Source organism: Diorhabda sublineata, chromosome 7, assembly GCF_026230105.1.
Source record: "Diorhabda sublineata isolate icDioSubl1.1 chromosome 7, icDioSubl1.1, whole genome shotgun sequence".
Lineage (NCBI taxonomy): Eukaryota > Metazoa > Arthropoda > Insecta > Coleoptera > Chrysomelidae > Diorhabda > Diorhabda sublineata.
Genome location: NC_079480.1, coordinates 31486253 through 31504974, shown reverse-complemented (window position 1 = coordinate 31504974; position 18722 = coordinate 31486253). Strand labels below are relative to the sequence as shown.

The 18722-nt window shown below is 30.6% G+C and overlaps 1 protein-coding gene across 1 annotated transcript in view; it reads right to left on the bottom strand.

Moving 5' to 3' along the window:
* LOC130447127 (uncharacterized) overlaps positions 1-18722 on the bottom strand; it is an 18770-nt gene extending 48 nt beyond the window's left edge. Inside the window, exons 1-10 of the mRNA XM_056783784.1 lie at positions 18650-18722; positions 18426-18549; positions 16156-16261; positions 12622-12911; positions 11583-11772; positions 8078-9856; positions 6605-7963; positions 5245-6274; positions 2616-5046; positions 29-2369 (exon numbers count right to left, since the gene is read on the bottom strand). Of these exons, the coding sequence (XP_056639762.1) occupies positions 29-2369; positions 2616-5046; positions 5245-6274; positions 6605-7963; positions 8078-9856; positions 11583-11772; positions 12622-12911; positions 16156-16261; positions 18426-18549; positions 18650-18722 (9723 nt within the window). The remainder of the gene's footprint in view (positions 1-28; positions 2370-2615; positions 5047-5244; positions 6275-6604; positions 7964-8077; positions 9857-11582; positions 11773-12621; positions 12912-16155; positions 16262-18425; positions 18550-18649) is intronic.

Below are 18722 nucleotides of genomic sequence, written 5' to 3'. Positions count from 1 at the left end.
ATGTACATGACATTGTAGTACCAAGAACATTTTCTTCATTAACAATTCCAGAATTCATATTAGTCTCTTCATGTGTAAAATCAGATTTATGTAAATCTATAGTTTCAAAAACCATTTCTTTATCATCAATTCCAGAATTGGAACCTTCTTGATCTACTGTATTTATATTACAATCTTGAAGAATATTCTCGGATCTAGACGAGATTGTAGTATCAAGAACACTATCTATAGTTTCGAGAACCATTTCTTTGTCATCAATTCCAGAATTGGTACCTTCTTGATCAATAATAGTATTTATATTACAATCTTGTTGTATGTTTTCAGTTCTAGGCGTTATTATAGTATCAAGAACCATTTCTTCATTTCCAATGTTTATATCTTGATGTGTAACACCAGATTTTTGAGCATCTGTTCTCTCAAGAACCATTTCTTCATCTTTAAATCTAGAATTGGGATCTTCGCGATCTATAGTCGTTGTATCACAATCTTGATATATAATTTCAGATCTAGGGGACTTTATATTCTCAAGAACCGTTTCTTCATATACAATTCCAGAATGTATATCACTCTCATGATGTATAACGTCAGATTTAAGGTATTCTGCACACCCAAGAACCATTTCTTCTTTTTCAATTTCAGAATTGGTACCTTCTTGCTCTATTGTATTTATATTACAATCTTGATGTACCTTATCGGGTTTAGGAGACATTGCGGTACCAAGAACCTTTTCTTCATTTACAACTCCAGTTTCAAGAACAGTTTCTTCGTCACCGATTCCAGAATTGGCACTTTCTTGGTCTATAATAGTATTTATGTTACAATCTTGATGTATAATTTTAGAACTAGGCATCACTATAGAATCCATAGCTGTTTTTTCATTTCCAATTTCAGAATTTATTTCGCTCTCTTCTTGTGTAGCACCAAATTTATGCAGCTCTGTAATTTCCAAAGCCGTTTTTCTATTCTCAATTCCAGAATCATCATCATCTTTATCTATAGTATTAAAATCTTTATCTATGATACCATATTTATGCAACTCTACAATCTCATTTCCAATTCCAGAACTTATATTACTCTCTTGACATGCATCTTCAGATTTATGCGATTCTACTATTGCTTTATTCTCAATTTCTTTATTTCCATCTTCTCGATCAATAGTATTTGTTTTGCTCTGATTTTCTTGTGAAAATGGTAGAGCATCAATTGACTCATCATTATTAACTGTTACAATCTTTTCATTATTTTTATTTTGAAGACTAAAAGGTAATTGTGTACCATTTTTGGTTTTATAAAATGAAAATAAGTTCGACTCCTTCTTTGAGACATCTAATAAGGACTTTTTCTTATTTCTAAGTCTCAAACTTTTCCTTTTTACTTTATTTCCAGCTTTCTTAATTTCCTCTTTTTTACTGTATTTCATATCAGACAGTTCTCCACGGGATTTATTAATTTCTTCTTCGACCATATCGTGTTTCTTCAAGTTATTTTGAGCGATTGAACCATAGAATTTCTTGATAGGTATATTTTCCATTTCCATTAATAAATTTTTTGTTTTTTCAATCAAGTTATTGTCTTTAATATCGATCTGTTTAATCTCGTCTGTTCGTTTCAAAGGTACAACTGTTGATTCAATATTATTGGTTTCTGTACAAAATTTGATGGCTTCTTCTGTTACAGATTTGGGCATATCATCAGTTGATTTATTGGTGCTATAAATATCCTGATCATCATTAAGTAGTTCTTTTCCAAATTCTTTTTGTAAATTTTGTTGAACATCAGATGCTTCTTCATTTTCTACTTTTGTTTCTTGACATACTCGTTCATCCATCATGCCAGTATCAATTGGTATATGTATAACGGTAGATTCTTTGGGTGGAACATTTTGTAAATGTTCTTTGTTTTCATTATAACAATCCTCGCTGTGTTTAACTTCTCCGGGAATTAAGCTGAGATCCGTTTTATGATCTCCACTTTTCTGCATATTTTCTATAGAGGTCTGACTTGACTTTTGGGTTACAGTTTCGATTTTCAAACATTCCGGAGCAACATTAGTGGACTCTTCAGAAATATTGTTACTATTCATGATATTTTCGATTTTATCTATATTTTTTACTATATCTGTACATGGATCATTAATTTTTCTAGTAGTTATTTCAATATCTAAATCTTCAGAAAGATGGTCATTATTTGTGAATATCTTCTCTTTTACTGTACTTTCTTCCACAACATGAGTACTTGGTTTACATTTCTCTACGATTTCATTTATTAAGGAATCTTCTACAGTACAAGGAACCTCTGTGTGGTTAATTTCTTCTGAAGTATTTGGGACATTGGATTTTTTATCTTCACTTCCTTCTATAATATTAATACTTGTTTCATTCAATTTTTCAGTTATATGTTCATAATTAATATCTTTTTCGATATTAATGGACTTTTGTTGTTTTTCTTCATAGCAGCTGTTCTCGTTTTGATTTTTAATATTTTGAACAATATTAGTTGTCACGTTGTGGTAGATTTCTTTAGGAATTATGGTGGAAATTGTACTGTTCGTATTTTTATATTCATTTTTTTCTACAATTTCTGCATAATTAATTTTAGAAATTCCCTTTCTAAACGATTTCTTCACTTTAGATGCTTTGTTCACTTTTGGAGGTAATTCCAATTCCCTACTACTTATTTTCCTTCTTAAAATTCGTTTGTTTTCAATTGTATTAACTTTTAATTTAGAACTAGAACCACTTTTACGTATTTTGACTTCTGTTTCATCGGTTTTCTTCTCGAAATCACTCTCAGTTACCAATTTTTGACATTCGGCTATTGACATAGATTTAGACCTCGATTTTGTCATAGTCGATCCAGTTGATATCTCTGATTCTCCAATATATGATTTTGAAATAGAGTTTTTAGAGGTTCTCAATGTTTTTATGGTAGAATCCATCACGGGTTTTCTTAATTTTTTGTCAAGATCCGTTTCGGGGTAACTATTTCTACGAGTAGATCTGCTATTTCTATTTTTGATATATTTTTGTACAATGTCATCTATTTCTTTCCGAACAAACAAAAAGGGAAGAGGTGCATCGATTTCCGCTTTGTCTTTATTTTCTTTTGTGTTTGATGTAGAATCAGGAGTGCTTTTACTTATAATTTCTTTATTTTTAACTTCAATAAGATCCGTGTCTTTCTTTGATTTTATATGTGTGTCCGTTTCTTTGCTCACTATATTATTCAAAGATGTGTTTTCCTGTGAATCTTCAGTAATTGTTGAATCTACTCTATTATTTGTACTAACAGCTCTAGTGGTCCTTTTTCGTAGAATTCTGTCTATTGGAGTTAATTCTACTTTCTTGTTGATCTCTTTATTAAATTCCTTTTTATGAAGATTGGTTTTAACTTTTTTTATATTTATGTTTTCTTCTTCAAATTTAATTATCCTTTTGATATTCTGTTTTTTCAGAGAATCGTTTTCTTTGGTACATGGTGCATCTTTAGTATCCTTTTTGATTCCTCTATTTTTCTTTGGAGTGTCTTTAATTCTATCATCGAGTTGGATCATTTCTTTATTTTTCTTTTTAATAGTGTCTTTGCTTGTTTGCTTTGCAGTTTCTAAGATTTTACCTTCAAGCATAGTTACATCATTTGACGTATTACCAATATCATCTTTGATGTTATTGAAAATTTCTTTGCATCCACCTTCATTTATAATAGTGGAACTTGCATCTTGCATGGATTTATTTATATCTGACGAAGCTTGTTCCTCAAATATTTTTATGTGATTGGGTGTGTCTCTTCTTGGTGAAATTATAACATTTGATAAAATTTTTATTTTCTTACATACAGGTATTTCATCAGTTATTTTGTCTATTTTTTCAATGTCTTTTACAGTGGTCTCCACGTGTTCGTTAACCAACTCACCATCAACACTTTGTTCAATTTTCTGAATTTCCTTTAAATCTGATCCTTCATTTTTTAATCGTTGTTCTAATTTTTCTGCGGTAAATTTGACTGTGTTTTTACATGACAGTTTATATCGCAATTTGGGAGGTATATAAATGGGATAATTTACATCATCATCATGTAATGTATTTTTTTTCAAGATTTCTTGTTTAATTTCATCTTCTACATTAGAGTATTCATTACCAGGAGAATTAGAATCTTTATCGACACCTGCATCTTTTTGTTTATTCTTTTCTTCCAATCTCATAATACTGACGTAAGGATTCAAATTATTGTCATAAGATTTAATCTGCGCTTTTGTTTTGGGTTTTTTATTTCTAGCGTTTCTTTTAATAATCCCCTTATTATCTTTCCAAAGAAGTCGGGGTTTATAATTAAATACATGGTTTTCTTCATCTGTATCTTCGTTATAAATTTTATCTTCGCTGTCTTCCACTTTTTTATCGTCAATAAATAATTTGTTGAATTCACTGTCGTTACTGTCGCTATCCGTGATATCTTTATTAGTTAGAGAATCGGGCAATTGATGGATTTTTACATTATTAATGGGGAGTGTATTTTTAAATTCTTGTGGTTTCATAACATTTTCATATATATTTTTTCTATAAGCGCTTCGTGTTATTCGTTTTTCATCATCAACTTTGTCCGCTGTTTCCATTAAATCCAGTTTCTTCAATCTACCCTTAGCACTCTTATTTTTTTTAGGGATCGATTCAGTTTTTGTCTTTGCATTTTTGACATCTCCTTTGGATTTTTTTCTACTTTTGGGAGTTTCGGATTTCTGTTTTATTTCGACTGCTACTGTGGCTAAACGATGCAGATCTATGAAATGTTCTTCATTCAAATTTTTTTCTTTGTACATATTCCAATCCGAATGCGACAAATCGGATTTATCAAATATTTTCTTAGAGACATCTCCAATTTCCTTATTTTCACCTTTAAAATTACTTAATGAAAAACTTTCATTTACACTAGCAGATTCTTTTTTGTCCAATTCATTTAAAAGGAGTCCCTTATTAATTATTATGCTGCTAATTATTCCAGGTTCCAACAGATTTGTTTTAGTCTCTTCCTGTATTATTTCCTTTCTATCTGGATAATCAGATTTTTCTGTTTTTCCAATGTTTTTGAGTGTAGAAATTTTATTTTCAGTAGAATCTTTGGCTATATCAATGAAGATCTCTTCTTCTATAGGTGGTGCTTCTACAATCACTTCATTAATGAAGGGAGATTTATACAATGAATATTCGTGATTAGTTTCTACGGATTTAGTGGTGCATTGAGATATACCCTCTACACGATCTGCTGTTTGCACAACAGGCTCTACTACATCATAGTTTTTCAATGAAGTTTCGTTTTCAGGAACTTTTTGTTCCTTGTCAATTATAGATTGATTATTTTCAATTTCTCTAGCAATAGAAATTTCTTTGTTATGAATTACCAAGTCATTACTGCTACAAGAAGTTTCATTTAGTTTATCAACATTTTCAACTGCAATGAATACAGTTCCACCATTTTCATTGTCTTCTCCCAATGTTTTGTGATCAAGTGATAATTCTTCCTGTATTTTAATGTTAAGATTAATTTCCTCTGATGGTGTTTTTTCTTCATTTTGATTAATTTCTTTATTACAACTAGTTTCATGCATACCTTGATCACAGTCAATAGTTTCATTATTTTCTTTCTGCTTCTTATCACATGGTACTTCTCCTATTATAGATGTATCCTCTCCATCAGCAACAGTTATTTTTTTATCAACTATAGCCACACATTCATTTTCAATAGAACACATTTCAGAAAAATCTTTATTTTCATATGTATCATCTTCAATTGAATCTTTTCCAATTTCACTATCTTGAGTTTGTGAATTATCTAAAGTTTTTTCTGTTATAAAATGATCATATATATCATTTTTCTCATTATCTGATTTTAGTATTGTTGAAGTATCTGCTTGTGTATTGTCAAAAGTTTTTTGTTGGTCTGCATCTTTAATTTCTTCAGTGTTCAAAATATCTGAGGATCTAGCTTCAATTTGAAAAACTTTTTCAACGGACATTTTTATTCCTGATTGTTCTCGTACTTCTATTACCAGGGATTCTTGTTCTTCCCTCTTTAGTTCATCTTCAACTCTAACTTTGGGTAAAACTTCATCATTTTCTTTGGTAACAATTTCTATTATTTCTTCAGCGTTTGAAATATTTACTCTCTCGATTTCACTTGAAACTTCAACTTGTTCGCTTTGGAGTATTTTTTCATTGATCATAGTTTCTTGCAACTGTTCTTGTATTTCTGTTACTGAAGATTCTCTTTCTACTTCCCTCTTATGTTCATATTCAAGTCCAACTTTGGGTAAAACTTCAATTTCTTCTTTGTTAACAAAACTTTCAATTACTATTTTTTCTTCAATGTGACGTTTCGCGTCCTCAATAGTTTCGAGTTCTTTTTGACTGACCAAAGTATTTTGCAGGTTTTCTGGTATTTCCATCACTGAAGATTCTCTTTCTTCTCTAAAATTACTTTTTTTATCAAAGGATGCAATTTTCATTTTTTCAATTTCTAATTCGTCTTGAGAATAAACTTCAGCTGATATTTTAAAATTTCCATTTTCTTTACAAAGTTCAATATTTATTTCTTCTTCTATTTCTGATACTTTTTCCGCATGTACTTCTCGAGATAGTTCTTCGTCATTGTTGGTAAGTTTTGTGTCAATTTTAGTTTCAGTCATAGAACGCACTGTTTGTATAGTTTCATTTGGTGATAAAAATGTTTCTTCTTGATCCATAGCTTTATAATCCTCAGTTGGAGAAATTTTTTCATTAACTTTTGTGATTATCGTTATAGTATCATTTTTATCAGTTTCTTCCATGCAGGCTATATCTTCCTCTTTAGTGCAATTGCCTTGAAGAAAAACTTCTACCTTAGTATTGGTAATTTGTTCTTTATTTTCATTACTTTTATTTATACCGGATATATTTTCATTGATGTGTTCTTTTTTAGAAGCAACAGTATGTACCATTTGAGATTTATCTTCATTTTCAATTGAAAAACTTTCTGGAAATTCTGTATCACTTCCTATAACAGTTTCTATTTTTCCATTAGATGAAACTTCTTCATTATCCTTTTCTTTTTCATACGTAATCACTTCTTTATCAATTTCCCCGTTGATATTAATAATTTCATTTTCTCTTTGGTTAACAGTTGTAATTTCTTCACATTCAATATCTACAGTTTGAGATACTTCGACATCATCCATATGGAAACTTTCAGGAATTTCTTTATAACTTGCAGCATCATTTCCAATTTGCTCATTAGTTTCTACAATAGAAACGTCTTCACATTCCTTTACATTTTCAAATGTAGCTCCTTTATCTTCAACTTCCTTACTGTTATTAACAATAGTTTTTTCATTCTCTATTTGGATACCAGTTGTAATATTTTCAACTTGATTATTTTCAACGAGACATTCAACAGCTTCTGTAAGTCTTTTTATAGCTCCTATTATTCCAATAGTTGTATTAATTGAAACTTCTTCATATTCATTTTCTTTTTTGTGTGTAGCTTTACCCCTTTCAACTTCCGGATCGGTATTAATAATAGTTTTTTCATTTTTTGTTTGGTTATCAACTGTAACTTCAAGATCTTCAACTTGTACCACTTCTTCTTCTCTAAGAGTTTCTTTAAAATTTTCAACTTCTAAGTTAATTATTTGTTGTTCGTTTACAGGAGATGTAACTTCTATATTCAATTGCTCATTATTAACAGTTCTTTTAATAAGTTTTTCATTTTTGGTTCTTTTATTTTCAAATTCTATAAGCTCATGTACTGTTTCCATTCCTTTATTGGATATTGACTTATTTCCTTCTTCACTAGACACATTTAAATCTTTTGTATATGAGATATTATCAATTTCCTCGGTATTTATCTTTTGTATTTTAGCATTATCATCCATTTGAAGATCTTCTTGAATATTTAATGTATTAATATCCAATGTTTCTGGATGAATCTGGTTCTTATAGTATATAATATTATCTTCTGGAATAATTGTTACATTTTGTTTATTCTCGTCAATATTGTCAATTTCTTTAAAATCTCTTTTTATTTCTACACTCCGTGGTATCTGTACAATGGTATCTTGCCGATTATCGACAAGTTCTAAAAATTCTTTCTGATTTTCTGGATTAACGAGTGTGTTGTGATTTTCAATTTCAAATTCCATTTCTTCATTATTTTCTAAAATATGGCTTTCTACAAACTCCTGATATGATTGTAATGAATATATTCGTGAAGGCTGTGGTTTGGTCGAAGAAATTTCTTCAATATGACATGAATCTGGATCATTGGTTATTGATTCCTGGAATTTGTCAGAGGTATTATTGTCTGTATCTTTTTGTGACTCCAATTTCTCTTCAGAATCAGTGATAGTTCGCAAAGAATTTCTTCTTTTATTTTTTACTTTTGTTTTACAGTTCCCATTTATATTGTTATCACCAATATTAAGGTCAACTGTTAAATTTTCAGGATGGATCGAAGTATTATAATTATCTCCACCTTGAAGATTTTGATTAGCATATTTCTGTTTCCCATAGATATCAATATCAACTTCTGTGGACTGGACTATATTTGATTGAGCTATGGTATTTTCTTCAAAAGGTATTTTTTCTTCAATTTTAAGAGCACATTTCTTTTTTGCGCTCTTTCCTTCAATAAAAAAATGATTGAAATCAGATAAAGTACATTGGTAGAGATTTATCGTTAATTCTCTAGGGCATATTTCTTTATATTTCACTTTATTGGTAATCTCCGAAGATACTTCTTCATCAAGGAATTTATTAGGTGAAATATCTTCATTATCAGAAGATAAAAGAAAACCAGAATCAGAGCATTGACTATCTGGCAAATTTATATCTTTTTCTGTTGTTTCTCTAGAATCAATATTGACAACAGAACTTTGAAATGTTATTTCAGATTCATTACATTCAATTTTTGGGAGCTGTGTATTATTCTCAATACAGGTGGCCTCGGTTATATTCGAAATTCTATTATTACTTTCAATTTGTTGTAAAGAGCTCGTTACAATTGTATTTGAGAAATCTTCATTTTCTTCTAAAGATCTATTAATTGATTCAGTTATTTCATATGGACTTGAAGATTTATTTGTTGATACTTCGATTTCTTCATCTAGATCTATGATTTCCATAGAAACTTCAGTTTGATGCGACGAATTTTGTAAAATCTTACGATCGAATTCTGTACTTTCCTCTACAAATTTATCTGTTGGTAATTCAGTTACTTTGTCATGCTCTTTTGGTCTATTTGCCGATAATTCAATTACATCATCTAAATCTACAATTTCCATATGATTTTCATCTTGTCTAGAAGAATTCGACCCAGTAAGGTGTGTGAATTCTTCGCTATCTTTTATGGTTTCATATGTAGGCAGTTCACTTGAGGTCGTGTCATCACTAATCTCAATAATTTCTTCTGAAATCACGATTGGTTTTTTGTCTTCAACATAATTATATTCAGTTAAAATATTATCAATTTGTTGTAACAAATCATCATTGTCATTTATACCGCTTGCACTATTTTGTTCAATTATTGATTTTATACTATCTCCAGACTTACAATGTAATTGATAATTTTTTGAGGTATGTAGTTTTTGGTGCAAAGTTGTATTGGTTTTCATTGCAGTACAATTTTTAATTCTTTCTTTTTTCTTGGTTTCAATTTCTTTAGTGTAGAAAACGATTTCTTCGTCACTGTCTAATCCACTTTCGTCTAAACATATCGTGTAAACGAATTTCGTATTTTTATTAACATTTTTTTCTTGGCTACCCAGTATAGGTTCATATTCATTTTTTATTTCATCAACGTCTTCTTCCATCGTTGGTGATAGTTCATACTAAATTGACAAAAAAGTATAATCAGTTATATATCTAAAGTGAGAGAACTGTTTTTCATTCTTTTAATGTTTTCTGAACCTCAAGAAGAAGAATGGAGAAGAAGAATGTCTTCAATGCAAAACAATGATAATTTGTCAATCTAATTAAAAATAATTAATTAGAGATTTTTCTGTTACTCAGGAGTATTATAGAATAAAAATTATAAAGGAAGTGAGCAAAAATTCTATAAATTATAATCCAATGAACAAACCCAAGGATAATATCATAATCGAAAGAGCCTCTAAAGAAGATATCCTGGGATTACATAAAATATTGAAACAAATAACAAGACGGGGCAAGGAAAGACAATGAAACGACAAAAATTATGGGAACATGGAACAGCGGGATTGGTAGGACAGGAAACAGACTACAATAAGTCGAAAGATGATAAATATGGTTGATTTCTGCAAAAGAGAAGTTTCAATAATGGATGATGTCTTATATATACCAGAATTCAAGAAAAACAATACAAAAAGTACGGGGACAAAGAAGCGGCAGCGAAAACAAATCAGAAATAAATGACAGCACAGTTCAAAGTAAATTTTAGAGTCCAAAATAAAATATGGCAATAGCCTTACAAGAGGGATATATAAAAAACATGGAGGATATCAAAAACGAGACAAATGTTTCAAAGAACAGACATTAGATAAAAATGGGGAATATTTAAATAAACAGTGACATCCCCAAAAAATAGATAATAGGAGAGAATTTATAATATAAAAACGAGAAATTGTGATTCAAAGAAATGAAGAAGTTTGAGAAAGAAAAGGAGGCTGCATGGGAAAAGTACCTAAATACAAAGACATCCGAATATAAAAACTACAAAGAAGAGATTTCTATATAAACAAATTCAACACGAAAACTGAAAAGGGTTATATGAAGTAAGAAGAAATAAGAAAAATAACAAAAATAAATAACGGGGGAAGACACTGTAAAAGTTATACAAAACATCAAAACAGGAAAAGCAAGCAAAGAAGACAGAATAGCACCAGATGGGTGTATAAAATTCTCGAAGAATCGTAAAAAAATGAATGGGAAAAAATCCAATAGTATTGCATAAAAAAGAGGAGCAAAGTCAGTGCGAAAAATATGAGGCAATATGTCTGGCACAAAAAAAATCACATGTTCGTGGCAAAAATGTTGGAGAAAAGACTGAGGCACTGCTATCTAGAGGAACAGTCACCTTCTAGATAGCACCTGTTTTATAGGAGAGACAAACCAATACAATATATAAAGAAATGTTACAAATATTTATTGAATTGAAATCCACCTTTAACATTCAGGGTAACCAGTCTTTCCTTTTTGGATAGTATGATCTATTCTAGAATCAAATGAATAACATACACTACCGAAGGAAAGTTTTTGCCCACCCCATAATCCATTCATTGAATTTAATTTCAATCTAATAAACTTTAACAAATTTTTCTTTTATATTGTCACTTGTGTGAGTGCGACAAGTTAAAACTTGCAAGTTTCGGCTGATTTTTTGATTATTCTTCAAGTATGAATTAATTCTTCGGTGTTTATGATTTTAGTTTAGTCCTAGTTGAGACGCAACAACGTGCTAGACTAACTATAGAAAAAAAGCTTTTTATCAATAGTATATTTACAGAAATTCTTAGATATTCAGAAATATATCAAGGAAACAAAAATGTTTTGACACTTTAAACAATATGAAAAACTTACACAATTGTCAATGTTCAATATTTGTGGGGCGTTAGATAATCCATCATCTGTTCCATAATCACTAGTAGAAGCATTTTTGTAAATACAAAGTGATGGGTCCGGAGAAAAGTTACTATCCATCAAAAATGGTAGTGGTTTATCCCTGAGCGCATCTATTTTTTCGAAATGACCATTTTTCTTAAGTAATGTTCTAAAAATAACCATAATATTATGTACCGCTACTATTGCTTACTACTTAGAAGCTAGAGTCGCAAACCATTTAACTCCATTTTTTTCTTATTTCAACATTTTGATACCATTACATAGATAATTTCTGAACCCATCTAATATAAAAAAAAACTCAAAAAAATTAGTTACAATTTGGAAGTTTGAATCAAAATTTTGACGATTGATGAAAATCCTTTGATTGATTCAGTTAGCATGGAAGGCTTATATTCGCTTTACATTAAAAGACTAAAAATCAAGAAGACCAACTACAACAGTTTTTTATATTGCCATACCTTATTAACCAGATGTGAAGTTACACTGGAAACCTAACCTAAAAAAGAAGTAAGAAGAACTAGGTTTTAGATACAAGAGAGTGTATTGCTTGCTGGTAAGAAAATTACTTGTATACAAGCAAATCCCGAAACCAATATGAACCTACAGGAATCAACTATGGGGATGTGCCAGTGAAAGCAACACTCAACGGCAACAACAACAACGACTCCGTTTTTGTTTCCATCACAGGTATGTACTTGTAACTAATATAGTTCTGGAGTTATTGGTATCCTTTATGAGTTATTAGGCGGGAGTGTAAAGGGTGAATTACCAAATAATGTTATAATTCTTTTAGTAAAATCGCATGTTAATTTACTGGAACCTTTTTCTTCAATTATTTTCCTGAAATTTATATCTGGCCGCTATTTCGATCCTTAATTAAAAAAAACAGGACAAGTCTTCATACAATCTTTTTCATCATTAAATTTTTTGTCTACTGTAAAATTTGGTTTCATGAAGTTACAAGGTTTGCGACTTAAGCTGTATTATATATACTTACACTGTCATATTTTCTAATATGATATATTTTAAATTATAATGAGTTCTGATTTTAACAAAGATCTCAATAATGGATTTCATTGATCTCTCTGTAATTTCTCTCCTCTTTAGCTGCTTACTCTCAAAATAATCATTATAAATATTGAGCAAAACTCGAAGCACTCTTTCTTGTGTTTGTTTTTCCCTATTTTTTGAATAATATTCTCTCCTATACAAAATTTTACATTCCAAAAGGACGTATTGCATGAGGAATTGTGTATATTCTTCAGAAAATGGATACAGTTGGGTAACCTATAAAAAAAACAATAATTATTACTTAATTTAAAATATAAGTAGCGTTCCATTTGCATGAAATCTCAGATAATTTCAACTGATTGAAGTGTTGCTCATACAACTCTACGTCCCATTTAAATTTGCTCAAATCAGATGCAACACCAACTTTTGTTTTACGGAAATGATTGAAAAGTTGGAGGTTATATTTACTTGTTTTTTGATTAGTGCCTATTTTATTTTACTCCTGTATTGGCTAGTGAATTTTGGGTTAGGTTAGAATACAATGAACTGAATGAGAATGTCTTAGTTTGTCATTCCATTTGACTCACAATATCAAAGTGAGAATTTGGAAAAAATCAGATTATTTGCAAAAGGAAAGCTATGAATGTGGTGTCATTACGTTTATGTGACTCTCATTTCACAGATCTCATGATTATAAGGTGGATATGAAAATAATCCAGGAGGAATACGCTCATGAGTACTGAAAACTATTCCACCTAAATTTTTTTATATGATCCTCTTCAAATTGTCCTACAGATGATGTGAATGCATGTTGCAGGATTACCTCGCGCCATATTGTTTAAAACGAAATTGTTGACCACGTGGAAAGAATGTCAGATGACAGGTTGACAAAGATTGCAAAGGAAGAAAAACCGAATACATCCCGATCACCTACAAGATGGTATGAAAGCTGATCTTCATCATCCCAGCTGCAGATAGGCAACCATTGTTGCAAACACAGGACTAAGTCATAACGTAAAATGACGAAGAACAAATTGTTTGAACAATTACAAGGAATTGCAACCGGATATGTTTTTGTTTATATTCTTTATTGAAATACAAATGAAAAGGTCCTAAGAATTTTTTCACGATAAACTTGATATTTTTAGAGATAATAAGTTTTAAAGGTTCGAAAAATACCAAATTTAAGTAATTTTGACCCATGAAAAAGGTATTCAAAAAATAAAATATAAATAATATGGCACGAGGTTGCCCCATGGCAAAAGCATTTATATCATCGGTAGGGCAATTTTAAGAAGGCCGCATTAAAAAATTTGAGTGGAATATCAATTAAATCATTGAATTTTTTTTATGTTAGATATTTGGTTTAGAAGTTACACGTAGCATCAAGAGAGTTTCGTTATAGAGGTGGCATTAGCTTCTAAATGATATAAAATATTGTATTGTTTCTTCTTCTTCTTACAGTCCAACAATATATTATTATCGGTAACTACCCTTTTTATGCTCGTTTACAATTGTAATAATTAGGGGTAACTAACTCTTATAAAATGTTATCTATCTGACCACTGAACAATCCAATAAGAATTCAGAGAAACGCGGGGAGTGGTTGTGACTGACTGGACAGTAAGAACAAGGCTCAAGATAGCTAGCCTAGAGCCAAAAAAGCCAGCTATTCGCTACAAATTAACCCCAGTCTACCGATCAGCCCCTACGATTTGTCACAGAATACGTTAATTGGAATAACGAACAATGGGGCTCCGTTCTCTTCTCAGACGAAAGTAGAGCATGCCTTGATGGTAGCGATAAAAGATGAGAAGAGAAAGATTCGCGCAGTGTTGCATAAAATAAAACGTGAATGAGGTTCCTGGATGGTTTGGGCAGACATTTGAACGGAAGCAAAAACCGAGTTGGTTTTTATAGAAACTGGCGAAGGAGCTGAAGGAATTAACAAGAATCGATAATTAGAAGAAATTTTAGGGTTCATGGTATAAGATTCCGTTTAGTTTGATATTTTATCTCAATAACATCATAGACCACTCATTACAAAACTAAAATGAGGCTTTGAGATGCTAAAATTAGAAAAATAATGGAGTTGTATCGATGTTTTTGTTCACGAGTGTATATAAATGAAATTTTTGATACATTATATGAATTGCGATTATTTAAAATATGCACTTAAGAATTTTTAACCAATCCCAAATTGAATAATATAAAAATGAGATGTTATAACGTAGAATATAGTTTCGATTTGAGTTGGCACATTCCATTATTATCTATTAATTAACAATAGAAGTATGATAAATAATGAATCAATAAAATCAAAACAAAGTGATTTGTTGATGGGAAACATATCGATAAATATGAGACGAAAATTAGCTTTTAAATAGGCCAGGTATTTATTATAACCAACCTAAAGCAACGAATAAAATGGACTATAAACAAATTTCAACCATTCAAAACGCCAGGAGTGGACGGACTTTGAGAAAATACAAAGTAACCTTCATACCAAAAACGGGAAAAAAGGACACCACACATCCCAAATCCTTCAGACCAATCAACCTCATCATTTTTATTTAAAACGATGGAAAGAGCTGTCGACAACTATATTAGAAAAGAGATTCTGAAGTGGAAACTTATCCATCCGTGTCAATTGGCACACCAAACAGGTAAATCTACGGAGAATACACGAAAAAAACGTAGCATGTGCCTTTTTAGACATACAAGGCGCCTCTGACACGTGACTTTCAGAAGAACATTTCCCGTGAGATGAGTAGGTAGATGCCAGATGAATGGCACAACCACTATCCACTACAATTACTGCTAACAGGGGATGTCCACAACAGAGAGTCACATCCCTGTTTATGTGGAGCTTAGTAGTAGACTAACCCTTATGCTATTGAACTTGGCATATCATGTCAAGTTTACTTTCAGACAGTGTAATTGTGAGTGGAGGTGTATTGGAAAGTCCGGACACAAGCTATAACGCCCATGTGTAAGAGGGAAAACCTTTCTATTCTCTCCTTTCAAGAAATTGATGGTGCCCGCGCTTATCATGTGGTCTCACAAATGTAAATACAACAGATTCGGTTGTATACCAAAAAAAGTTTAGCTTTGAGAAAAAATCAACTCAATACTAAGCTTTAGAAACAAGTAGTATCAACATATTATACAAGAAATGAACAGAAATACCCTCCAATGGTACACGGTTGGCTCTAAAGCAGCAGACAGAACTGGAACAGGAGGGTACAGGTCTAGAACCAAACATTCTGAAAATTTGTTCAACATACCAAGCTTTTTTCAAGCAGAAATATATGCAATAATACAATTTGAAAAAATTCTCTTTCATATTGTCAAGCGAAGATGGAAACGGTGTTTTACAAACCAAAAATAATAGTGTCTGTTATTTCTATATTTTATATGTGAGTACAAGTTAAAACTTGCAAATACTGGCTGTGAATTATTTCTTCAGTGTTTATGTGCACAACATAATCACAAACAGCCAGGAAGTTGTTAAACTTACCTTGAAAACAGTTAAATTGTATTCATGTAAATACAACACTTCATTTCTAACAGTATCTGCGAATGTTGGAACTTCTCTATACACTTTCCTTTTCGATTTCATTTTCCTACAAATACAAAAATTTAAATATTTAAAAAACGTGTCAAGAGTTGATGGTAGAAATAAGTTTGTTATCTTCGTCTGCCTTCTTCTGATCTTCCAGACTTCTTTCTTCTGCCGTCTTATTACCTCCATTTATTTGCTGACCTCAGATATTTGTTTCAAATAAAAGTTTTGATCAATGAATAATTAACAGAAAATATTACTTGAAAAAATAACTGCATAAATATTTACTAACTACTGTGAAAAAAATTGTTACTTTGATATTAAATGAGTGAAATTTTTGACACTTGATCATTTGGTTTCTTCATTCTTCACTAAGGATGTTTCTTCAGATCGGAGTGCAGGTTTTGAATTCTTCTTAAATATACTCTTATATTTCAAATATAGGTTTATAAGAAAATAAATTAGTTTATACAATTGACAAAATTATTTGCCTGACAAGAAATGAATTTCAAATGTGTGAGTTTACTGAATATGTTTTGTTCTTAAGCTGCAAATGAAAATTTCATTCAATTCACTAATTGAAACATAAAACAACACATAAAATTTATTCCAAGAACCTTAATACGTTAAAGACTGCATGTCTACTTGGGGACCACTTCCACACAGGTGGGCATGATTTAAATACAATTTATGTACAGTTGTCGATTCTATTAGTTAATTTGACATAGCCTCATTCAAAACATTTTTTTACAGATTCAAACAAAATTGATGACTTCATAAGAATTTTGAAGTGAAATGAAAATACAAAACTGGAAATAACTTTTAATACATATACTATGCAATATTTGTAATACAACTCACTAAATTCATTAAATGCAAAATTTTTGTGATATTTTATGAAAACGGTCGATACAAATTGCAATTTTCAAAAATTGTTTTGATTTTTTGGAAACATTGTCGTTTTCTTGTTTGCCTTTTATTTCAAAGTGTGTACAGTAGACGATGAGGAAGTTGGAATTGTCAGTAATGAATCTGTAATTGTCATTGCAGATACAAGTTCTTGTATTTGATAAGTTGCATCTTTTTACCGCTAACTTTTTTATAAAAATAATGAGTATCCACCACAGTTGTAGCAGTAATAATATGCAATATCAATCGTTTATACCACTTTATAATTCTTCATAAATATGGTGTATACAATACCATTTGATCTGAAAAATCTATAAATGCCTTTCCTTTGTTGTAACCTAATACGTGTGGTTTAAAATGTGGTTATTAAAATTTATCATGAGTCATTGTGCTGGGTACTTAACATCAGAGCAAGTTCTTGTGTTCCACTGTTGAATTCTTCAATTGAATCAGAAGAAGACGGTGATAAAATCACTGAGCATACAAAAAAACGTCAAAGGCAAGGGTTTTTGAAAGAAAATTTACGACTGGAGAGGAGCGCAGAGGATGAGAATACCTGGTCAATACAAAAGTTCATTTGACTGAAGGAGTAAAATGTTACTATCATTGTAACAAAGTAAAGCTTCAGGCCGAAATTCAACAATTTATCTTTTGGTGGTTAGCTAAACATAAGCCATTTGCTAACAGTACACTAGTGTGCCAATTATCTGTGTAGAGAGTTCAATTTCAAACTAGCAAGCCTTTGCTTTTTCATATGGATAATATTTCTATAATTATATATAATTATTACAAATTCCAATAACACTGGATTACGCACATCCATCTAATGCCCGTGCACAAATATAACTGCACATATAAATACTCTCACCAAATTTGAACTGGTCAAAGCTACAAAAATTGAAGAATATGAAAAACAAATAATGACTCATGGTTGAGCAAGAGTAAATTTACATGTTTGGACCAGGTAACCAACCAACCAACAAACCGTGGGCCTTTAACTGAAATAAATCTAGGGGTTAAATTATGATATGCTAAAATAATATTTAAAAAACAATATACGTAATTAACAATAAAAAAATGCTGGTCAATATGTGAGTAATATGATTTTGCATTGCGATCTTCAACGTGTTAAAACACACATTTTAACTACCATTAATAACAACTAAAGCAAAACTAATTTTAACAATAGAGAAAAACTGATTGCTTGGATACAGATGATCAATACAAATAAAATAATCAGATGGATTGGTAAATGTTAGCAAAGTATATTGACTAGTTAAGTATAAAATAAAATTAGCTGTTTGATAATTACTTACTTGATAAACTCATGGGCAATTCGCCTTGACATCTCACTGCTGAAATCATATTCAAAGTGGGATTGCAAAAAGTTGTACTTTGTGAATTTCGAACAATCATCTTTTGATGTTCTCATTATGTGACCTGCAAATAGGTAATGAAATACATTTAGTTGTAATTAAAAAATATGATATTCCAATTTCTTTTATAACATTTTTTATTACATCACAAATAATATAATTACCTCGCACTTGCATTTTCCTAGGTTTGCATTGTTGCTCACGAATCGGAAACGCTTGAGATTTATTGGAAAACAT